The sequence below is a fragment of the Mytilus californianus genome, unplaced genomic scaffold (assembly GCF_021869535.1).
Source record: "Mytilus californianus isolate M0D057914Y unplaced genomic scaffold, xbMytCali1.0.p SCAF_7, whole genome shotgun sequence".
NCBI classification, from domain to species: Eukaryota; Metazoa; Mollusca; class Bivalvia; order Mytilida; family Mytilidae; genus Mytilus; species Mytilus californianus.
In genome coordinates this window covers 115,438,960-115,464,715 of record NW_026262723.1, presented here as the reverse complement: position 1 = coordinate 115,464,715, position 25,756 = coordinate 115,438,960, and the positions used below count along the sequence as shown (strand labels likewise).

The 25,756-nt window shown below is 32.1% G+C and overlaps 3 protein-coding genes across 4 annotated transcripts in view; 1 reads left to right on the top strand and 2 right to left on the bottom strand.

The window, feature by feature from the left end:
* Nucleotides 1-21,721, top strand: part of LOC127707548 (methyltransferase-like protein 22) — a 31,662-nt gene extending 9,941 nt beyond the window's left edge. The window contains exons 4-10 of one of the 2 annotated variants that reach the window (XM_052212142.1): nucleotides 10,366-10,406; nucleotides 10,823-10,967; nucleotides 12,257-12,373; nucleotides 16,929-17,012; nucleotides 19,833-19,932; nucleotides 20,484-20,646; nucleotides 21,276-21,721. In XM_052212142.1, the coding sequence (XP_052068102.1) occupies nucleotides 10,366-10,406; nucleotides 10,823-10,967; nucleotides 12,257-12,373; nucleotides 16,929-17,012; nucleotides 19,833-19,932; nucleotides 20,484-20,646; nucleotides 21,276-21,320 (695 nt within the window). In that variant the 3' untranslated portion in view covers nucleotides 21,321-21,721. Of the gene's footprint in view, nucleotides 1-10,365; nucleotides 10,407-10,822; nucleotides 10,968-12,256; nucleotides 12,374-16,925; nucleotides 17,013-19,832; nucleotides 19,933-20,483; nucleotides 20,647-21,275 lie in introns of both variants that reach the window. The other variant, XM_052212141.1, reaches the window with a different exon arrangement.
* LOC127707542 (uncharacterized) lies at nucleotides 1,967-9,375 on the bottom strand. The gene is made up of 2 exons (XM_052212136.1): nucleotides 9,259-9,375; nucleotides 1,967-6,782 (listed from the first exon to the last, which is right to left on the bottom strand). Exon 2 carries the CDS (start codon nucleotides 6,777-6,779, stop codon nucleotides 5,097-5,099), a length of 1,683 nt encoding a protein of 560 aa, XP_052068096.1. The 5' UTR covers nucleotides 6,780-6,782; nucleotides 9,259-9,375; the 3' UTR covers nucleotides 1,967-5,096.
* A 2,075-nt stretch (nucleotides 21,722-23,796) lies between the features above and the next one.
* The window catches only part of LOC127710076 (polycomb protein suz12-like), a 30,101-nt gene continuing 28,141 nt past the window's right edge, over nucleotides 23,797-25,756 (bottom strand). Inside the window, exon 15 of the mRNA XM_052215815.1 lies at nucleotides 23,797-25,529. Within this exon, the coding sequence (XP_052071775.1) occupies nucleotides 25,334-25,529 (196 nt within the window). The 3' untranslated portion in view covers nucleotides 23,797-25,333. The remainder of the gene's footprint in view (nucleotides 25,530-25,756) is intronic.

Genomic DNA, 25,756 nt, shown 5'->3' with positions numbered 1-25,756 from the left:
TGTGTATTTTAGACAATTTTTCACATTAGTTTCACAAGATTGAACAGCAATTCAACCAGTCTGACGAAGAAATCATTGAATTTTAAACATTTAATGTGACAGAAATATCTGGAATATAATTCCTATTTTCATGCTCATTTAACCTTGTCACTTAGAATTAGGGCAGAGTCTGTATTACCAAAAAGATAATGTAAAATTTAACAAAATTTAATCATTATTTGTATGGAGGGGGCATTAAGTTTTACCCTTGTCCGTCTGTACGTCCGTCCATCTGTCCAACTTCAGGTTAGAGTTTTTGGTCAAGGTAGTTTTTGATGAAGTTGAAGTCCATTCCACTTGAAACTTAGTACACATGTTCCCTATGATGTGATCTTTTGACCCCAATTTCACTCTCGACCGAACATAGAAAATGATCGTATGTGTGGGGCATCCATGTACTGTGGACACATTCTTGTTGGTATAAGAGTTAACCATGATGATTTCAGATCAAGATTAAGTTTTGTTCCGCTCTGCTAATTTTTGCCGAAATAACGTGCTTTGGACTTTGATAAATTGTTGAAAATCACAGTTATAAGGATTTTTTTCTAAACACCTTCAGATATTGGGCTAATTTTTGGTATGTGAGTTAACCATGATGAGTTACAGATCAAGTTCAAGTTTTGTTCCCCTCTGCTAATTTTTTACGAAATTACGGGGTTTGGACTTGAAATTTAACTGCTCATTGATCAAAGAAATTTTTCATCAAACTAGTACTGGTCTGGAGAGCTGGATACTATCCATGCATGTTTGTGTCCACATGTGTTGTTAACCTGTTGTTACGAACTTTCCGTTTTGAATTTTCCTCAGAGTTCGGTATTTTTGTTATTTTAATTTTTAGCTCACCTGGCCTGAAAGGCCAAGTGAGCTTTTCTCATCACTTGGCGTCCGTCGTCGTCCTTCATCGTTAACTTTTACAAAATTTTCTCCTCTGAATCCAAATTTAACCAAACTTATCCACAATCATTATTGGGGTAACTAGTTTAAAAAATGTGTCGGATGACACAACCAACTAAAAAAAGAACATAGGGGTAAAATGCAGTTTTTGGCTTATATCTTTGAAACTAATGCATTTAGAACAAATCTGACATTTGGGAAAATGTTCATCAGGTTGAGAACTATCTGCCCTGAAATTTTCATATGAATCAGACAATATGTTGTTGGGTTGCTGCCCCTGAATTGGTAATTTTAAAGAAATTTGGCAGTTTTTGGTTATTATCTTGAATATTATTATAGATAGAGATAAACTGTAAAAGCAATAATGTTCAGCAAAGTAAGATCTACAAGTAAGTCAACATGACCAAAATTGTCAATTGACCCCTTAAGGAGTTATTGCCCTTTTAATTCAATTTTTAACAATTTTTCGTAAATTTTTGTAATCTTTTTACAAAAATCTGCTTTGAAACTACAGAGACAAATTTAAACAAACTTGGCTACAATCATCATTGGGGTATTTAGTTTTAAAAATGTGTCCGATGACCCCGCCTGCCAACCAACATGGACGACATGGCTTAAAATAGAAAATTGGGTTAAAATGCAGTTTTTTTGCATATATCTCTGAAACTAAAGCAAAAGTATAATGGTTGCATTATTTCATGCATCAATTGTAAACAAAAATATCAGGTGAGCGACACAGGCTCCTTGGAGCCTCTAGTTATTTTTTTCCTACACATCTAGTTTAGTCTGTTTCTCAGATACTATAAGCACTATATCAGCTGTATTTGGTTTAAGGAATGCTTACAAGATGTTCATGTATGTTTGGCAGGTTTCATCTGACATTTTATTTTGAAAATTAAAATAAATAGACAAAAACTTTTAGAAACAAATATGATCTGCAATAAAAAAAAACCATGCAACATGACCAAGAACTGACATATCAATAATATGTTACCTCATATATCCTTTGGTTATATTCATAAAACAACACTCGTTAAGTATTTACAAGTTTATTAACCAATTAACACTACTTCAGACAATTTTAATGAATAGGAATACGAAAGTGTTTTATTTTGATTAGGTTCACAATACAAACATAAGCTCTTGAGAGCTTTTTACCAAATATAAATAACATATACATAACATTAAAACACAGAACATGCAGATAAGATATATAAGCAGCAATTATTATTTCAAATGCATAGAAACAGCACAGGCATATTGAAATACATGCAAAGCATTTCTAAGCTACACATCTAAACATGCCAAAACTGAAGCATAACTAAAAATTGAAGCACAACTAAAATTTAAGCACAACTAAAAATTAAGCTCAAATAAAAATGTAGCACACATGCAAAATTTAAGGCATAATTCAAACATTTAGAGCAATTACTAAAAAAAAATATGAAAAAGCTTATCTACATGCAGAACAACAGCATGTAGATAAGCTGTTTAGCTCATTAGGCCCAAAGGGCCCCATTTGAGCTTATGCCATCACTTGGCGTCCGTCATCGTCGTCGTCTGTTGGCGTAAACTATTTCAAAAATCTTTTCCTCTGAAACTACTTGGCCAAATACCTTCAAACTTTAACTGAATGTTCCTGAGGGTATCTAGTTTATAAAATGTATCCGAAGTTTTGATCCATCAACAAACATGGCTGCCATGGCTAAAAATAGAACATAGGGGTCAAATGCAGTTTTTGGCTTATATCTCAAAAACTCAAGCCTTTAGAGCAAATCTGAGATGGTAAAAATGTTCATTAGGTCTAGATCTATAAGCCCTGAAATTTTCAGACGAATCAAACAACCCATTGGTGGGATGCTTCCACCAAATTGGTAATTTTAAGGAAATTTTGCAGTTTTTTGTTATTATTTTGAATATTATTATAGATAGAGATAAACTGTAAGCAACAATAATGTTCAGCAAAGTAAGATCTACAAAAAAGTTAATAGAACCAAAATTGTCAATTGACCCCTTAAGGAGTTATTGCCCTTTAAAGACAATTTTACAAAATTTGTTCATCATATTTGCTAACATTTATAAAATCTTATCTTAAACTACTTGGCCTAATACTTCTAAACTTTAACTGAATGTTCCTTAAGGTATTTAGTTTACAAATTGTATCCGAAGTTTTGATCCATCAATAAATATGGCCGCCATGGCTAAAAATAGAACATAAGGGTCAAATGCAGTTTTTGGCTTATATCTCAAAAACTTAAGCATTTAGAACAAATCTAATATGGGGTTAAAATGTTTAATAGGTTAAGATTAATCAGCCCTGAAATTTTCAGACGAACAGAATAACCAATTTTTGGGTTGCTGCTACTAAATTGGTAATTTTAAGGAAATTTTGCAGTTTTTGGTTATTATCTTGAATATTATTGTAGATAAAGATAAACTGTAAACAGCAAAAATGTTCAGTGAAGTAAGATCTACAAAAAAGTTAAACATGACCAAAATTGTCAGTTGACCCCTGAAGGAGTTATTGCCCTTTAAGGACAATTTTATAATTTGTGTATCATGTTTTCTAACTTTAAAAAATCTTCTCATCTGAAACTACCTGAAGCAAATTAAACCAAACTTAGGATGAATGATTCTGAGGTTATCTAGAATGAAGTTTTTGTTTTATTTTCTGTTTCCTCGGAAAACATGGCCGCCATGGCTAAAAATAGAACATAGGGTAAAATGCAGTTTTTGACTTATCTCTCAAAAGTTAAAGCATTTAGAGCAAATCAGACAAGAAGTTAAAGTACTCATTAGGTCAAGGTCTACCTGCCCTGAAATTATCAACCAAATTGGGTACCTGATTTTTAAGTTATTGCCCCTGAATTGATGATTTTAAGGAAATTTTGCAGTTTTCGGTTATTATCTTGAATATTATCATAGATAAAGATAAACTGTAAACAGTATATATATTGAAAAGCAAAAATAATCATTGAAGAAAGATTTAAGCAAAAAATTACAGGTGAGCCTCTTGTTTACTTCGAACATCAACTTAAATTGTACGTCCTCCTGCTCCAGAATATTTATATATTTCATTATCATGGAATACTCATTCTTATAGTATCACAGTTAAAACTAAGTCTTATCTTTTTACCTTTAATTGGAAACTACTTTTACTGCAAAACAAGTAGGCATAACTTATATTTATGACCATACTTCCAATGACATTAATTATCAAATAGGATGAAATTTGAAAAAAAGGCAGGACAGGAGTTTTGAGTAAAAAAAAATTCAGGATGAGCAACTTGGCAAAACAAAAAGGCAGGATGACAATTTATGTAAAAAAATTCAGTATAAACTATTAAAAAAAAAAGAAAGGCAGGACCGAATAGAGTGAAAAAGAAAAAGGCAGGACAGAGATTACAACTAAAAAAAAATGCAGGACAAAATTTTCATCCTAGCCCCCCCATAAAAATCAAATGGTAGCTCCCTAAGACAAAATAAAACTAATTATACATCTACACACTTGTCTACATTTTCTTTTGCATTTAAACTACACACCAAACATCACAACTTAGCAATATAAGGATAGGTGATGTGGATATTGATTAGAAAGTAACCATAAAAACATATATCTATAAATTTGCCTACATTTCATCTTACATTGGAACTTCACAACAAATATCATATCACTTAAGAACATAAGGATATGTGATGTGAACATTGATTGAATAGACAGTAACCCAACAACAATAAAAATATACATCTTTACACTTGCATTACCTCTCACATTCAAACATCACACCAAATATCACCACTTAATATAAATTGAAATAAAAATATAGGAATATAAGGATATGTGATGTGAACATTGATTAGACAGTAACCCAACAACACAATAAAAACAGACAACAAACATCTATACACTTGCCCACATTTCCTCCCACATTCAAACCACATATCACCACATAAGAATATACAGGTATGTGATGTGAACATTAATTTGTTATTAACCCAACAACAACATTACAGTTTAACATATGTACACTTGCCTATCTTTCCTTTGACATTCAAACTTCATACCAAATTTCAACACTTGTATCGTGTGTATTTTGTATATTTGTATATTGCTTTCATATTTTCAAAAGCAGGTAATATCGTAATATTCTTCAGTGTGTATGTTATCCCATAGATAAATTGAATTTTGTCAAGCAACTGCCTATGTAATCACAAATGAAACCTGAAGACTCCTTATGTTTAATACAAATGCACTGAGGATTCTCCAGTCTATCCTCTTTACTAATCAGTACTTTACTATTCTGTCCATCTTTTGATATTACTATTATTCTATGAGAATTTCTGTCTGCTACAATAATGTTACCATAAGTATCTGTACAAAGTTCTCTTGGTCCTGATAAATCCTGTGTATATTGCCAGGTCTGTTTACCTGATTCATCCACACAGTATACTGCTTTACCACTCCAGTCACTATAGATTACTCTGTCATTACGGTAAACAAGCTGATACAGGTATGATTTAATCTCAACTTGTATTGACTTCAGTGTATGTCCTTCCAAGTCTATAATACGGATTTCATCTTTATCCAAACCTACAGCAAGAAAATTATTGTAGAATGATAAACCCCAGCATGGTTTGTTTAATGTGATAACTTTGGTTACTGTTTCATTCTCCATATTGAAGATCTTAATGGCTGTCTCCATAGGATAAGTCATGGCTATAGTGTCCTGATTGATCTGTGTAACTCTCCAGGCTCTACCAGGTATAGGTAACTGTTTCTGTAGTTTGCCATCAGAAGTAAGTAGGTAAACTTCACCAAGCCGTTCCACTACTATAACTCTTCCATCCATCAGACAAATCATGTCACTAATCGCCTTCTTTATGTTGATCTTTATCTTTGTCTCAATATTTATGGTCATGTTGTTTATGTTGGATTGTTCTTTTGATTCTACCTGTGCTTTCCTCTTTACACTTGTTTCTCTATTCATGGCTACTTCTGTCTTTATAACAATGACTTCTCCTAGGGATTTTAATGTTCCTAACTTGTTCAGTATCTTTTCTATGTCATCATTTTGCTTCATTTTGATGTCTAATTCTTTGGTCCTCTCATCATTTTCCAGATCTTCAACATAACGTTGACATTGATGTACTTTTTGTTCAATCTGATGTACACCAATAAATGATTGTAGTTTAGTTGTATTTGATGTGACTGTTTGTAAATTTCTTTTCATTTCTTTCAAGTGTTCCTTTTTCCCTTCAATTTCAGAAGTGAAATCAGTTGCTTTTGATTTTTCCTGATTCCAAATGGTATCTATTTCTTGGGACAACTTTTTCTCGAGGTGATCTAAATGTTTATTTATTTCCTGTCTAATTCCTTTAATTGATTTCTTTATGCTTAAACACTGATTTTCTCCCGTTTCAATGTTTTTGGATTTGTTGTTGATTAATGTTACCAATAAATTTAAGATAGAATTTATGTCTGTCTCTATAGATTCCTTTGATTTTTCAATTTTGGTTTTCTCTACGACACTTACTAGACTTTTAATGCCGGTACATTTTGAATGACTTGTGGAAATACATTCATCACAGCAAGGCATTAAATGACTGGGACAGTACAAGTTGAGTTGTTGACCATGTTTGCCACATTCTGTTTTGATGGCTTGGATGGAGGGTTTATAACTTTTGATATCAATGGTCTTATGATCACAGGTTCCTTTGGATCTTTTGTGATGACTTAAACATGTTGAGCATAATCCTTCATCACAGTTAAAACACCAGATGTCAGCTTTAGTGTTTATTTCTCCTTTGTGACAAGGTCCACATAGTATAGGTTTATTGGATGCCATGACCTAAACATGAACAAATAAAAATGTTATTTAACTTGCTTCACAAATTCCCTATAATTCAGTCGTAACCTAAACATGTTAAAACCCAATAAAATGGAAAAGGTTGGAAAGTATGACCTATGACCAAATCCAGACAAGGAATCAGAGCTATGCTCAAGGGCATAAGATACATTTACAGGGGAGGTTATGATGTTGCTAAATGTTGAAATGTTATATTTTTGGATGTCAAACTGTGATATATTGATAAAAGATGCTTTTTTCAACTGAGTTTAACCTCTTGCTTGAAAAAGAGTGCATGCATAACACCACTTTCTAAAAAATGACATTTGGCTTGATTATGTATGAAGAATATTTGTACTAATTTTTATGAACTAATCAGAGCTTTTTTTTTTTAATTAGATACATTGACAGCAAAAAATGCCTTTTTTTCTAAAATCATGATAATTATAGTCAATAGCCTAAACAAATTAATAAAATCAAAAGACTTAATAGATATATGTAGACACTTAAACCTTCAAAAGATACAATATACATGGAGATGAAAAAATCCAGTCCAGTCTAGTCGAATTGACATGTTCTTTCTAAAAAAAAAATTTCGTTTTAAACATTCAGTCGTGTGACATTTCACCCATTCTTATTAAAAACACAGACCATCAAGCAGTTTGCATACAATTACAATCTGTCTCAACTGAAACTAGAGGCCCAGGATACTGGAAAATTAATAACTGTATTCTTGATGAGCGAGAGTATGAATGCAATAAAAGCAAAATAATACAAAAACATAGTAAAAAGATAGAAAAAATGAAATAGATTCAAGAATTTTGTGGGACTCTCTCAAATTAGAAATAAAGGAATATAGTATTAAGTAAAAAAAATAGAAAAATGCAACACATGATTTAGAATCACAACTGAAAACATAATATGAAAAATCAAACAAAAAAAAATAACTTTAGAAAAATATCTGCATTAGAAAAAGATCTAAAGAGCCAATATGAATACAAAGCTAAAGGAGCACAAATAAGATCAAATAGTGGGTAAGAAAAGGGAAAAAAAACAATGCATATTTTCTAGGTCTTGAAAAATCGAAAGAACGATAAAATCCATTACTACAATTGAAAAATAATAACGATGAACTAGCAACAGATCAAAATGAAATATTAAAACTTGAATGAGATTTTTATGCTAATTTATTTGACACAAAACAAAAACCTTATATAATGAATGTTGCAAAATTATTTACTGAAACAAAACTTAATCATAGATTATCAGAAGATGAAAGTAAATCTTGTGATGGATATGTCACTTTAGAGAATTAACTATTGCTGTAAATAATTTAAAACCTAACCAAAGTCCAGGAATGGATGGGATAAGTGTTAAATTTTTTAACCTTAGCTTTGAAAATAAACAACTGCCATTTTCCAAGTTTTACAGAATCTTTTTCATAAGAAAACATTCCATTGGAACTTGCAAATTACCAACCATTATCATTATGAAATAGTGATTATAAAATACTTTCATACACTTTAGCATTAAGAATAAAAAAAAAATCTAAATCTAATCATTAATGCCGATCAAACAGGATACATCAGATAAGTTTTTAAAAAAAAGGGGCGAAAGATACCGGAGACATTCAAACTCATAAGTCGAAAATAAACTGACAACGCCTGATGGCTAAAAAAGAAAAAAGACAAACAGAAAAACAATAGCTACACAAAACACAACATAGAAAACTAAAGACTAAGCAACATGAACCCCACCAAAACCTGGGGGTGATCTCAGATGCTCCGGAAGGGTAAGCAGATGCTGCTCCACATGTGGCACCCTTAATATAGAAGGGGCAATTTTATTATCGATTTTTCGAAAGCTTTCGACACATTAGAATGGAATTTATAATTTATGTATCATACTTTAGAATATTTTGGTTTTTATAAACACTTCATAAATTGGATAAAAACCTTGTATACAAATTATATAAATAGCTCTATATTTAATAACGGGTGGATATCAGCCCCTTTCTGACCTATATAGGCATATACGGTAGGAATGTCCATGCTCTTCTCTTCTTTTCGTAATTGCTCATCCACTTCCTGTTACATAATATTTATATATTCATACACATAATGGGGTTTTCTGAAATTTTGGTCACATTGTTATGAAGAACAGCTATAAATCAAAGCTTTCTGAAATTTTAAATCAAGCTTTGTGTGGGCATGCTATACTGTGTGATGTCTCCACATCCATTGCTTTTCAACTCCCTGAACGAATACTTGTAGCAGAGGTTTCATTTGTAAGCTATTGCTCAAAGTTCAACTTTTTGGTCTAATGTTTGTTGATTTTGCCCATTTATTTTTTGAATTTATTTTCAAAAGTAAACAAAAAGTGAAAAAAAAAACATGACACAAAATACAAGCCTTGTTACTACATGGTCTTTAACTTTGTCAAAATAGAATGATAAAGTGTTTTTTACAATGATATATACCTCTTAATTTAGGAATTTGTCACATCATCTGTATGTAGGTTTCTCTCTCTTCTTTTTCTAAAATGTCGGTTACAAGGAAGTAAATTGGGACATGTTTGTACATGATCCATGTAATCAGTAAATATTTAAAGGACATCTATAAATAGATAATACCAGTAACATTTAAATGACATGATATGTTCATTCTTTTTTAAAACCATTTAGACTTGTTGCCTAACCTATGCTAATTCTAAATGAAAGACGATGTAGGGTATGATTTCAGTGAGACAGCAACCAAGCAACAAATATATCTAGAGGTCAATGTACAGTTTTCTGCAATACACAGATATCTATGCAAGCTGGGAGCCAAGACAAGTTATAATAAACAATTTAACAGAGACTGAGAGAATAGTCAGATCTGATATTGACAAGTCCATTGAGAACAAAACATTTGATGTCGATAGATGGAGCTGTTTCTTTACCATTTTTATACCCTTTACTTACGATAGTACAGGGGCATTATGTTTTTCGGTCTGTGTGTCCGTATGTCCGTCCGTCCGTCCCATAGTTGGTTTCTGTTCTCTAACTTTAGTTTTCCTCAACCAAATGTTATGAAACTTATACACAATGCTTATTACCACAAAATACAGATCAAGTTTGAATTTTGGTGGTGTCACTTTAACCGTTCTAGAGTTATGCCCCTTTACAAATGGAAAAATTGCTGAATTTTTTGTTTCCATTCTCTAACTTTAGTTTGCCTCAACCAAATGTAATGAAACTTATACACAATGCTTATTACCACAAAATAAAGATCAAGTTTGAATTTTGGTGGTGTCATTTAACCGTTCTAGAGTTATGCCCCTTTACAAACGGAAAATTGCTGAATTTTTCGTTTCCGTTCACTAACTTAAGTTTGCCTCAACCAAATTTTATGAAACTTATACACAATACTTATTACTACAAAACTCAGATCAAGTACAAATTTTGATGACGTCACTGTTACTGTTCTTCAGTTATGTCCCTTTATAACTTAATATGTTATGCAAGCGGGGGCATCATCTGTGTCCCATGGACACATTCCTCATTTATTTGTACATTATTGACTATGCTAGTATCTTTTACTTTCAGCACATAAAATGGAAACAACTTTGGAGAATGTTGGGCAACAGGTAAAAATATGAATGTATATAAACTAATAACAATATGAGATTGCTAGTCAATTAGACAGCAACCCAACACACCAATAACTAAAAGACTTAGGTTAACTTACAGTTTTCAACAACAGAAAGGTATTTTTACACTGAATCATTTGCTATAAACTTCAAAAAGTCTAGAAAAATAATTAATTAATTAAACAATCAGAGATTTGCCTTTAACATAAAGACTGTTTTTTTAATTATCTCCCCTTAACTAAGATAACTTATTCTAGTAATGTAAAATATCTACAATGTTTAGCAAGGTTATATTATGGCATTCAACAATTATCAACCACTGATTACATAAGCAAGCTGTAAATCAATCTATTATTTATTTTTAAAGAAATGGTAATCTAGCATTTTGATAGCATTTTATTTTATTCTAACAGATATGGTTAGCCAGCTTGTTGATGGCAGATTTTATTATTTCCCACAAAGAAGAGTTCCAAGGAAAGAGAATATTAGATCTAGGAGCTGGTGTTGGATTAACTAGTGTTGTAGCTGCTATGTATGCAGATCATATCATATCAACAGGTGAAATATATTATAAAGGAAAAAAATCTTCATTGGTATTTGTTTTTTGGGAATTATCACCCAATCTTGCTAGTTGAATTTAAAGGATATTGATCTTGATTATATTTTGATGCAAATATAATTCTTTGTATTTCTCTATCAAATCCCTTGTTGAAACATGTCAAAACTTCTGATTGATATGTCAATAAAAGGAGATGTGGGGTATATACCAATGAGACAAAACAACCCAATGATAAAAATAACCAAGATATCTAAAGGGCCATACACAGTCTTCAACAATAGACAGTTCTCTAAACGATATGTCAAGCTCCAAATCTTCCCAAGTCTAAATAAATTGTGAATAAATCAAACAGAAACAATTGAAGACCTGTTAGCATAACAAAATTCCCCAAATAATAAAAAAAACAAGATTATGACATGAAACAATCACTGGCAAGGTTCCTGACTTAGACAGTCACATGAATATATATAGTGGGGTTTACATAATTTAGATTTAAACAATATCAATATAGAATCTACCTAGTTGAAATCATTTCCCTAAATTTTAGTGCATTTCAGGTATGATTTGTTGTTGTTACAAAATTTTACATAATTCCATCTTTCATTACTCCAACAGGTTCATCTTTCATTACTCCAACAGGTTTGCTCTTATGATTTTCTAAGCTATAAGGGGTCTATGGAACAAAAACATAGAATATTTGTCTCTCCTGTCAGAGAAGTAAGACTTGAACATGTTGTTTTCAATGCCAGCAACATTAACAATTTGTTCAAGTTTGTGATTTTGTCATTTTAAGGAGAATCACTATTGGTAAGATAGAAAAGAAAGGATATGGTGTATAAATTCATGACCAAAAATAATTACATGCACATGTCAAAACCATAGGAAGAGGAACACAACTTTTTTTGTTGTTCTTCATCTCAAAGTCACAAGTAGAGCAGAACCCTCACCTCTATGTAAGTTCAATCATATAATGTATGCAATTGTATTATCATTGGATCCTCTCATTTCCATGGAGATTTTTTGGCCCTGCCACCAGTACTGGTTCACCACACCACATCTCCTTATTTTGATTTTTTTACCTGCTGTTTTTACAATTCAAAAGATATATCTTTATGTAAATAGTGTAGGTTGTTTTCTTGGGGTCAATTGATTACTTACATTATAAAATATGAGATTTTTTGGAGATAATTTTATTTGATTAATTTTTTTTTAACATCTAAAACACACATGCATTGCAGTACATTTACAATACTATTACAGTTTTAATAATTTCAATTTATAATTCCAGAAATAGGGAAGGACATTAAAGAACTTGCACAACACAACCTGGATCAAAACAATATAAAAGAAGTGGCAAATTATTCTGTGGGGGAATTTGATTGGTTTGAAAACAAGTATTCTGCAGGTAAATTTATTATTTTAAGTATTATCAAATCAGATCAGTTTACATCTGAATCTGGTATTTAGAATATTGGAATAGTAAAGAGGGTCATAAAAGAGAATGAATGTACAAAAATTAAAGTATGGTTTTATGGTGTATGTTTTTATGCCCCCACCGTCACCGAAGGGGGTATTAAGTGTTACCCTTGTCCGTCTGTACATCCCAAAATTGGTTTCCATTCTCTAACTTTACGTTGCCTCAACCAAATGTTATGAAACTTATACACAATGCTTATTACCACAAATGTGCAGGATGTATAAATACACAGTCACGTCTGGACAGAATGAGGACGTTAAATCCGATGCCTAGTGTAGAGAGAATGCCACACTCTCTACACGTTAAGAACACTTGAAACAACTCATTGAGGGGTCTGTAGGTGGTCTGCTGAAAGGAAAAAATTCTGTTCCTATGCAATAAACCCTCATTTTCCAATTGCATTTCCAAATTTCCAGATCTTCTTCCTGGACGACCCCTATTACAGGACCTACCTGTTGTATTAATTGTAAATTTGTTTTTGTCCTGAACATGCATGAACTATTTGCCAATGGACGTTTAGCAATCAATTAATCAATCAGCTAGCTTTCAGTAACTTCGTACTGTACTCTCAGATCAACGTGTAATGACCATAATTATTCAAATTCCTTAGGTAGGAATTTTACAGTACAGGATATCAGAAAATATGAATTTCTTGAATTTTGTTAGATAGTATGAACAGAACCGAACTTCTGGCTGCATTAGTCATCGACTGTGTGTGTGTATGTGTTTGTGTGGCCAAGGAGAGTGAAGGTTTAAGAATCAAAAGATGAATGGACGATGCCTATATATAGCTCAAAGGATAGTATTATTATATAGTAGTCTCAGTGTTTAGGTGCCTATTTTTTCAATGAAAGATCATCAAAATGTACTATCAATTGACGTATATATATCAATTATCCTCAATCAGAAAGGAATAGATATGAAAATACTAAATAGGATGTACTTCTTAGTTAAAGGGCTACGCTGATCTACGCTGGGCAGTGCATATTGTAACTATTATTTTTTTAGATTTCCGATTGTACTGCGTAAATTCATCAGTCAGATGTTATTGTAAAATTCTTTATAATTCTTTGAACTTTTCTTCATGTATATTATGATAAAATTACCAGTAAATTTTATGTTTTTTTGTACACAAAATTTTGCAACAAAAATGCTGAAAACCGTTTTCCGTCGGGGGCTTCACCATCCCCCCCCCCCTTAAACGAAAACCGTTTTCCGTCAGGGGGCTTCCCCCACCTAAACCCCTTGGCTCTGGACCTTGAGCAGCCCCCAGACCCCCTGCCGCAATTTGTGCCTACAGTATATTGGATACCTCGCTATGCCCCTGAAAACACAGATCAAATTTGAATTTGGGTGGTGTCACTTTTACTGTTTTTGAGTTATGCCCCTTTACAGCGTTATATGCAAGCGGGGGCATGATCTGTTTCCCATGGACACATTCTTATGTGTTTACACAGTAAATAACAGACTTTCATAACAAAAACAATAACCCTTTATCATTGAATTTTCCTCTTTAAGATATACATGACCGGATGAGATTTCACTATCTATTTGACATGTTTGAAACTTTTCCCTTTTTAGCGTACCTGGCCCACTTGGCCAAGTGAGCTTTTCTCATCACTTGGTGTCCTTCGTGGTCTGTTAACTTTTACAAAAATCTTCTCCTGTCTGAAACTACTGGGTCAAATTTAACCAAATTTGGCCACAATCTTCATTGGGGTATCTAGTTTTAAAAATGTATCAGATGATTCTGTCTGCCAACCGTGATTGTCGACATGGCTAAAAAGAGAACATAGGGGTAAAATGCAAGTTTTGTCTATTATTTTGGAAACAGCTATAAATAGAAAATCTGACAGAGTCAAAAATGTTTAGAATGTTGAGCTCTCTACTGAATGTCCATTTATGTCAAAACTGTCAGATGACTTCTTACAGGAGTTACTGCCCTTAAATGAGGAATTTTACCATTTATTTAAAAAAGTTTGCCTATTATCTTGAAAATTATAATATATTGACAGAAACCTTAAAGAGCTAAAATGATCAGTAAGACAAGATCTATAAATAAGTCAACAAGACCAAAATCGTCAGGAGTTAATGCCCTGTAATAACAATTTTTACCAATTTTTTGCAATTTTGCCTAATATCTTAAAAACTATATAATAGATACATAGAATCTTGAAAAAGCAAAAATGATCAGCTAGACAAGATATACAAATAAGTCAGTTTAACCAAAATCGTAAGTCAACTCCTTTAAATAAAGTTATTGCCCTTTAATGATGATTTTTCCCATTTTTGCCTATTATCTTAAAAAATGTAATAAACAAATAGAAACTTAATAGCTCAAATGTTCAGCAAGACAAGATCAACAAATAAGCCATAGGGCTGAAATCTTCAGTCCACACGTTATTAGGTAGTTCAGGGGTATAGAAAAAAAATTTGTAAGGGTTCCGCGGAACCCAGTGTCTCGCCTACTTTTTCTGTTAATCGCAGGCTCAACAAAAATGAGGAAGTAAATCAATAAAAATATTCCTCTTGATACTATATTTTGATTGTAAGAAGCTTCTGTCCAAGTTTGGTAAAAATCCAGGATAGTTTAAGAATCTAATAAATGTTTAAAAACTTTAACTGCAGACTGAATGTAATCATAACTGGGAGAAAACAAAATTTCCTTCTAGATACTAGCATTTGATCATAAACAAGCTTCTGTCCAAGTTTGGTACAAATCCAAAATAGTATAAGAAAGTTATTAAAATTTTAAAAACTTTAACCACAGAGTGAATGTGTTGTTTCCTGGCAGAAAATCTAAGTCCATTTAAAATTAAAATAAGGAAAAAATGGATTTTTTTTTTACAAAATTTACTTCTGGATACTTACTTATGATCATAAACAAGCTTCTGTCCAAGTTTGGTACAAATCCAAAATAGTATAATAAAGTTTTTAAAATTTTAAAAACTTTAACCAGAGTGAATGTGTTGTTTCCTGGCAGAAAATCTAAGTCCATTTAAAAGTAAAATAAGGAAAAAAATGGATTTTTTTTTTACAAAATTTACTTCTGGATACTTACTTATGATCATAAACAAGCTTCTGTCCAAGTTTGGTAGAAACCAATGATAGTATAAGAAAGTTATTAAAATTTTAAAAACTTTAACCTCAGAGTGAATGTAATATTTCCGGCAGAAAAACTAAGTCCATTTATAAGTAAAATACGGAAAAAATGGAATTTTATTTTTACAAAATTTACTTCTGGATACTATCTTATGATCATAAACAAGCTCCTGTCCAAGTTTGGTAGAAATCCAGGATAGTTTAAGAAAGTTATTAAAATATCAAAAACTTTAACCACAGAGTGAATATTTGTGGACGCCGCCGACGGAATGTAGGATCGCTATGTCTCGCTTTTTCGACTAAAGTCGAAGGCTCGACAAAAATGACAGAATTTTCTTATACTTTGCCAAAATGAAGATTTTACTATGCTTTTTTCAAAAAAATAATAAAAGGTATGGGTCACCATGCTATTTTTCAAGGTACGAGTCGTTCAAAATTGCCAAAATTTGCTTAGACTGTTCATGAAAAAACTCATTTTTGTGCATAAATAGAAATCTATATGACAGAATTTTGAAATAAAATATGAGAAGATAGGTTTTATAATATATTTTAAGAAAATCATTGAAAATAGAAAGAAAAAAATGGTGTCACCAAACTTATTTTCTTGCTACAAGTAAAAAATGAAAATTTCCTTATAAGTCCAGTATAAATTTTGTACTAAAAGAGTTATCTCCCCTTAAATGGCGTATTTGAAAAATTGATTCTAAAAACACAAATATTTGGTATTTGTTAAAACATTTTCGATAATGCAATGAATCACTAATTTTTCTTTATATAAACAAACAGTGTAATCAATAAATTGCAAATCTGTCTCCAAATTTGCAGATTTAGGCAAAGAAATAGACCGATTATGTACTGTGATTGTACAATTCAAGATGGTGGTATACCCCTGAACTACCTTTAATTATAATTTTTAACATTTATATGCAGTTTTTGCTTATGTTGAAAACTATAATAGATAAAAAGAAACTTCCAAAACGAAAAATTATCAGCTGGATAAGATCTACAAATATGTCAACATGACTGAAATTTTCAGTTAACTCTTAATAGAGTTATTCCCCTTTAATGATGATTTTTACTAAAAAGTGGCCATTGTTGAGATGCAGGTTAGCGGCACAGGCTCTTTAGGGCCTCTAGTTTTTCTACTGAAGGAACTGAAAAATACATTTAAAGAAGAAGAAAAAGAAAAATACAATTATCTATTTAGGTACAGTGTATATGAAAGCAATGTATTCTATATAGAAAATTCATCTCAGAATAACTGATTGTATATTTTAAAAGAAATGAATTAGACAAAAGAAAAATATTCCAGTCTCCCATCTACAAAATGATGTTTTGTCTGACATTTTTTTATTTAATCAGACCGTTGTTTATTTAGTAGAGAAAATTGATGAAGTAAAGTTAAAGATGGACCATGAAGTAGAAAATGATATAGATTCCTGTGACATTGCTATATCAGCTGATGGTACGTTAATTCCTGTGACATTGTTATGTCAACTGATGGCAAGTTAATTCCTGTGACATTGTTATGTCAACTGATGGTTAGTTGATTTCTGTGACATTGTTATATCAACTGATGGTAAGTTAATTCCTGTGACATTGTTATGTCAACTGATGGTAAGATTGTGATATTAGCTGATGATAAGTTGATTCCTGTGACATTGTGATATCAGCTGATGGTAAGTTAATTCCTGTGACATTGTTATGTCAACTGATGGTAAGTTAATTTCTGTGACATTTTTATGTCAACTGATGGTAAGTTGATTTCTGTGACATTGTTATATCAACTGATGGTAAGTAAGTTCCTGTGACATTGTTATGTCAACTGATGGTAAGTTGATTTTTGTAACATTGTTATATCAACTGATGGTAAGTTGATTTCTGTGACATTGTTATGTCAACTGATGGTAAGATTGTGATATTAGCTGATGGTAAGTTAATTCATGTGACATTGTTATATCAGCTGATGGTAAGTTAATTCCTGTGACATTGTTATGTCAACTGAAGGTAAGTTAATTTCTGTGACATTTTTATGTCAACTGATGGTAAGTTGATTTCTGTGACATTGTTATATCAACTGATGGTAAGTTAATTCCTGTGACATTGTTATGTCAACTGATGGTAAGTAAATTTTTGTGACATTGTTATATCAGCTGATGGTAAGTTGATTTCTGTGACATTGTTATGTCAACTGATGGTAAGATTGTGATATTAGCTGATGGTAAGTTAATTCCTGTGACATTGTTATATCAGCTGATGGTAAGTTAATTCCTGTGACATTGTTATATCAGCTGATGGTAAGTTAATTTCTGTGACATTGTTATGTCAGCTGATGGTAAGTTAATTCCTGTGACAGTGTGATATCAGCTGATGGTAAGTTAATTCCTGTGACATTGTTATGTCAACTGATGGTAAGTTAATTCCTGTGACATTGTTATATCAGCTGATGGTAAGTTGATTTCTGTGACATTGTTTCATCAGCTGATGGAAAGTTAATTCCTGTGACATTGTTATGTCAACTGATGGTAAGTTAATTTCTGTGACATTTTTATGTCAACTGATGGTAAGTTAATTCCTGTGACATTGTTATGTCAACTGATGGTAAGTAAATTTTTGTAACATTGTTATATCAACTGATGGTAAGTTGATTTCTGTGACATTGTTATGTCAACTGATGGTAAGATTGTGATATTAGCTGATGGTATGTTAATTCCTGTGACATTGTTATATCAGCTGATGGTAAGTTAATTCCTGTGACATTGTTATGTCAACTGATGGTAAGTTAATTTCTGTGACATTTTTATGTCAACTGATGGTAAGTTGATTTCTGTGACATTGTTATATCAACTGATGGTAAGTTAATTCCTGTGACATTGTTATGTCAACTGATGGTAAGTAAATTTTTGTGACATTGTTATATCAGCTGATGGTAAGTTGATTTCTGTGACATTGTTATGTCAACTGATGGTAAGATTGTGATATTAGCTGATGGTAAGTTAATTCCTGTGACATTGTTATATCAGCTGATGGTAAGTTAATTCCTGTGACATTGTTATATCAGCTGATGGTAAGATAATTCCTGTGACATTGTTATATCAGCTGATGGTAAGTTAATTCCTGTGACATTGTGATATCAACTGATGGTAAGTTAATTCCTGTGACATTGTTATGTCAACTGATGGTAAGTTAATTCCTGTGACATTTTTATATCAGCTGATGGTAAGTTAATTCCTGTGACATTGTTATATCAGCTGATGGTAAGTTGATTTCTGTGACATAGTTTCATCAGCTGATGGAAAGTTAATTCCTGTGACATTGTTATGTCAGCTGATGGTAAGTTAATTCCTGTGACATTGTTATATCAACTGATGGTAAGTTAATTCCTGTGACATTGTTATGTCAGCTGATGGTAAGTTGATTTCTGTGACATTGTTATGTCAGCTGATGGTAAGTTGATTTCTGTGACATTGTTATGTCAGCTGATGGTAAGTTAATTCCTGTGACATTGTTATATTAGCTGATGGTAACTTGATTCCTGTGACATTGTTATATCAGCTGATGTTCGTTTTATGTCTCAATAGAACTGAAGTTTTTGTCTCGCCTGCGACTTTCGTTGCAGTTGCGAGACATAGGGATTACAATCCCCCGACAGCAGCTAGTGTAACATATTTGTTTAAAGCTTTATATTTTAGATGGTAGAAGACCTTGATACTTCATACCTTGTATGCAGATGCCTTATGTAACAAAGTTACTGTTTGCCATAGGTCCACTGTCCTTGACCTCATTTACATGGCTCAGCAACTACTTGAAAAAAGTTAGTTTTTTTCTCACTTATGAGTAAAAAGTTAAAATTATTTGGTATATAGGTTTCTTGCAAGGTGTACATTGCCGTCAGACAGGGTTCACCTGACCTTGACCTCATTTTATGGATCAGTGATCAAGGTTAAGTTTAAGTGGTAAAGTCAGTGTTTTCATGGTTCAATGGTCACTGCTCAATTTTTGGTATAAGGTCTTGAACACATAAGCAATAGGTCTACTATATTTGGTGTATGTAATGATTGTAAGGTGTACATGTTTGTCTGACAGGGTTCATCTGGCCTTGACCTCATTTACATTGAACATGGATAATGTTAATTTTATTTGAAACTTAAAGTAAAACCTTCATATTACAGACAATCAACATAAATTCAATCATGATAAGTAAAGCAGGTGAGACATTTCAGCATGTGCACTCTTGTTCAAACCTAATTGACACCTGTTAGATTTTTTATGAATTCTTTTTCAGTTATATATGATAACAACATTACAGATGCCTTATTTAGAACTGTTTATGGTCTAATGGTCAACACATCCATTAGTACTTGGTACATTTCTACAGAGAAAAGGTAATTTTTGTTTTCTGTATTTTCAGTGCACCCTGACTTAATACACATGTGCTGCAATAAAATAAGTAATGGTTATGTAATGGCTACCACTGGGTCAATACCTCTGCTGGTGAACTATCAGTCAACATTAAGCTACCACTATCACCAGCCCAATAGTACTTTGCTATAAAAATAAGATGTGGTATGATTGCAAATGAGACAACTCTCCACCAGAGATTGGCATGAAAATACAAATATTAATTTTGCTGTATTCAATTTTGCTAAATTAAAATCTTAAAAATTATTTTAGTTAAGGAATGTATGTCGTTCTTGCATAGCTCTGATTCCTCGTCTGGGTATGGGGTATACTACTGGGTTTTGGTTTTCAAATATTTTGGCCTTAAACATTATTCCTTGCGGTCATTGTACATGTCATTCTTGATTTGTGGTGTTACTGGTAAATGTCAAATAATGGCAATGTAAGTTGTTTTGGTTGATTTGTGATTTTTCTGTTTATAATCTTATAGTTCTTTACTTTTCTGTTTAGTGGTTAATATCTTGACTGTTTTCAGATATGTATTCACATTACAAGATTTAGACATAGCTTGTCCAGCTTACCAGCACTTCAGACAATGTTTGACACAGTTACAAGACATGTCTGACCATGCTCAGTTTACCATATCCTGTGAAGAGGAATTTCCACAATGTTTCCAGTACAATAGGACTAAAGAGCTTGTAAGTACTATGTATTTGTGTAGTTTATTATGGCCAACAGGACCTTTCCAACCTTTGCTGGTAGTAATATAGTAATAAGTTTGTTGATACATCATATAAGAAATTTTGTCTCAAATAAAGTTGGAATTTCCAGACAGAAGGTTAAGATCACAGACCCTAGATTCATGTTTGCAAACCTTATCCACTTTTTATCTTAGTACTGTATAGAGTTGAAGATTGTTGTTAACCACTACTAGAAGTTGTTATCTTTGTCTTGAATGTTCAGGTGGCAAGCTTAATTTAACATTTAAGGCCCTACCTTCATGTTTACAATGATGCTATGTCTATATCATAAATGCTTCATAGATTTAAATGATATATAAGATTATTTGTAACTTTATGAAGCAGTCATGAATATCAATTAAATTTTTAAGAAGATCAAGTTCACTACATTAATTAAGTAAATATTGCAGATCCGAGGTTTATGTTTGCAAATGTGATATCAGGTCAGATATCTTACCTTTAACTACAGTGGTTTTAGTGAGATAACTTTGTAGGAGATTGATACTGACGGAATTATTGAATGTTCATATACATGTATCTTTGTTTACATTTACAATTATAACCTCTGTCATAATTAATATTTACAGGAGCTGTGGAAGGTTACAATACATAGAAATGGTACTACAAAATGATCAATAACCCATAACCTGTCTATACAGGAGAATGAAAAGCTGTACCAATAAATTATCAGTACAAAATGACAGTCTGCCGGCATAGGAAGTATAATTACCAAGAGACACAAATTACTAAGAGTAATTTTGAGCTGTGTAAATGATTACCAATAGAGAGAGAGTACTAGGAGTAATATCAAGCTGTGTTATAAATGACAATCAATATCACATTTCAGCCAACAGGATCTACAGAGTTGAAGGAGGAAGTATATTAAGTGAAGAAAAAAAAAGAAGAACACAATATAACACAGTAAACTATTTCATTTCGGAATGAAAAAATGAAAGTACCTATAGAAGACATTGTTAAAATATTACTACTTCATATTACATGTATGCCGTGTCAAATAAATGTTACATCTGTCTGTGGCATGGTATTTATTTTTTATGACATAATCAGAACAGAATGAGAAATTTTTGTTAAAGGATCTTTCATTCATTTTTCATTCCATATTAGTTGAAAATAGGCCAAGAAGTTTTGAAAATATGATCTTCAATAGAGCTGCATCTGTATCTGTTCTGTAACAAGCCTATCAGCACTAACAAATAATCTGCTGTGTCTCTCAATTATAACTTGCAGGTGGTTGAAAAGTTAGGCTTGTAGTTTTCTGAGAAGTAGAAATTTGAATTTAAAATAAGGAGATGTGGTATGATTGCCAATGAAATAATTATCCAACAGACAGAGTCTAAATGACCTGGTTTTAAGCAATAATAGGTCATTGTTCAGCCTTTAACAATGAGCACAAGCCATACAGTATATTGAATCAGCTTTAAAAGGCCCCACAAACAATTCAAACAATAAATCAATGGCCCGATTGATGACAAAACAAGTGAATCTGTGAGCTACTGCTCACTAATGATACCCCTGCCCGCTGAAAGTATAAGGTAAACAGGAAGTTGTTGAGTGATGAATCTGAAAATGCATCTCATGGTATAGCTGACTCATATAAACCCTGAAACCAAATTTCAGAAATCCTTGTAATGTAGTTCCTGAGAAAGATGCAACTAAAAATATTCATGGGACAGACGGACTGACTGATGGACGGACGGACAGACGGAGGTAAAACAGTATACCCCCACTTTTTAAATCGGGGTATAATTAGCAAAACAAAATTATATCAGACAGCTATCAACAACATCCATGAATTACAGGCTCTGGTCTTTGGACAGGCACATATAGAATGTGGCAGTGTTAAACATGTTTTTTAGCACTCGATCCTTACCTGGGACAGTGGTATACCTGTATAACATAAGAACAAACTGTCGACAGACATGTCTTGTCTGTATGTAATTTTGATAGTAAAATGCAAATGTTGAAATTAAAATAGAAGGCGTGCCTCTATTGGCATATAGATACAGAATAGTAATACTTTAACACTTAAATTATGCAAAATGTTGAAAGTATATAACCATGACACAGTACACGGCCAAATAATTTCCCTGGAAACAGAATATGCAAATGCTAACTCTAACTGCGTACCAAATTTCTTGACTTATCATAAGTGGTTCCCCTTAAACTGACCTAATCACAAACTTTAAACATGTATTTCAAAACTATGAAACAGTTTCAAAGTCAGTAGACCATGACAATGACTAAGAGGACATGCCCAACTAATCCCAATGGAAATGAGATGTGCAAATGCTTATACATTTTGTACAGCAGCATACCAAATATCATTGACTTATCATAAATGGTTCACTTAAACTGTAACTGTCCATGTTGAAGCCACTACCGCCAGAAACATGGTGTTAAAATTTTGAGAAAATTGAGGAATGTCAGTTGCCAAATGATTGCAATTCATCCCACTTGCCTTGATTGAGCTTCTTAAAATACAAGTGGCTTATATTATTTACATAACCAGGATAATATGCTATTGTCATATAAATATACCTTGCTTTGTATCAGCAACACTGATATGCTAGGTCGGACATGTCACCCTATTTAGATATATTATTCTAACTCCCACCTAATTTAGCCCCATGGAACATTAGAATTATCTTATGAGTATAGTTTATGCTTCTTTCTAAATTATGTTATGGTTGTTCCATAGTTATATTTCAAGTAAATCAGAGATTAAATGTTTTATACAAGCTATGCCATTCTAAAACTCGAAGTCTGCAAGTGATATTGGTTGCTGGTGGACATTGTATCTTATATGATGCAGTGTGTTAACTATATACAGTATACAACTAGTATTTCAGGCACGCTTATGAGTTAAACAACTGAGCCAGTAATTCAGTGGTTTTTGTTTGTTGCTGTGTATGTCATATGTCATGGATTTTTATAGCTTGCTATGCAGTATTGGTTTTGCTCATTGTTGAAGGCTGCTTCTGTTCTTATGGAAAGTTGTCTCATTGGCAGTCAGACCATCTTATTTTAAATAATTGTTAGCTTGAATACAACAGTCCTGTTTGTCCAAAGCAGACTCCAACACAAAAGGTCATCTAATTTAACAACATTACTTTTATTACAATTATTCAGCTGCACATACATACATATCACATTTTAAAAAATTTTATGGAACAATATGGCCGACATGTATTCAAAATAAGTTGTACAATTGATTTACCCCGAACATTTAGGATAATACTAGTAATCTGTATTACGCATGACATTCCACTTTTTTTTAATTGAAAATACTGCACAATATAATAATTCATTTGTATTTTTAAGTACACCCATGTTTCATTCTGACCCCAGAAAAAATAGGGAGAGTCTGCTGATACATAATTAAATAAATTAAAATAAAACACAGCAACCAACCTGATATACTGAATAATTTACATTACACAATCAAACTAATGTTGTTTTGTTATAATTCATTGTAGAATTGAATGTGAACTTTGTAATTTTCATGAAATATAATTTTAACTTAGATAGCATAATTTGCATGAAGGACTAAAACACTTGTTCCTTAAAATGTCGAGTCACTTGCTTAATTTACCAAATTTGCTCTTTAGCAACCATAGGTTTTTGGAGAAAAGGTCCTTCAAACAAACTTTTAAATTTATCCCCAATGTTGGCAAACAGCATTGTACTATATACTATGGACTCCTGTGGTGAAATATCCTTGTAATTTACAAAGATTTCTGAGTTTGGTACCCTTTTCACACATAGATATTGAAGACAAATGTGTCCCATGCTAGACACAGCCCATGCTGGACACAGCCACAGCAGTAAAAATTCTCAGGAAAATATATAATGCAACTTCTTCACGTAAACAATGTACTCGTGTAAACAAGTCGTCTCCAGGAAATACCTTGAAATAAATCTATTTTCTATTTTCAATTCCTTATAAATACAATTATCCAAGGGAAAATTTAAGGCAAAATATGTATTGAGCAAAATCATCCTGAGATTCTGATATAAATGATTTTGATGTAAAACTCCATATATTTTAATATATAACATAATTTTCATTTCAATTAAAATGTTCAAGATATTTTTTTGAGAAAAATAGCAAAAAATTGTTTCAAAATATAGGAGATTGAAGTGTCGCAAAACAAAAATGAGGTAAATTCACCTACAAAACCAATTTTGATGCTTGCTTTATTTTATTTGATAATATCATGATATTGGTGTAAAACAGGAATTGTGCCTTACCTTCCAAAATTTGGTAAAAGCAGATGGTAAAGCATAAATGTTTTTATTTAGCTGACAATTCTCAGATGTGTTATTTCTTTCAAAATTATGATTAAAATAGCAATTCTTAGACCAATTTAGTTATTTAAATACAGCCCCAACTACAAAGCGCTTCAATATGCATACAAAATATATAAATACAGGCACAACTAACAATGATCAAATATTAAACTGGAAGAAGAAAGGAGCTAATTCAATTTTGAGCTCCAAAACATGCCATCTTTAAATCTTCAACTTATTACAAAATTCATTGAACATAAAATAACAGTAAAAGTTTTACAAGTAAAGCAATGATATAAATATGACTCGACCTCTGACATTATGACTTTTGACATTATGACATGCTGGTTTTGATTTCCTCTAGTTTAGTCAATATCCTCTGTACTTCCTCTGGTTTGATCAGACTAAAGTCAAACAGATTGACCATGTGTAGTATAAAGTTTTGGTACAGATTTTTCTGTAAGATTTCCTGGCCATGTAGTGTAACAAACTCCAAGGCAGCGGTCACAATCTGACAATCACTGATATAGCTGAAATATACATAACATATTATTATTAATTAATATCATCTAAATACATGAATAAAGGTAAAATATTACGTAATCCTTCCTATTAACTGAAATATATTTGAAATACATAGCTGAAATATGGGTAAAATGTTAGTCTCACATATAACTGAAATGCAGGCAAAGTATTGTTCTATAATTAGGGCTATTCCATTAAAATGGATGTGGGAGTGTAGGAAGGGACTTTTGAA

Coding starts and splice junctions, on each gene's coding strand:
- LOC127707542 (XM_052212136.1), bottom strand. CDS start 6,779: ATGGCATCCAATAAACCTATACTATGTGGACCTTGTCACAAAGGAGAA.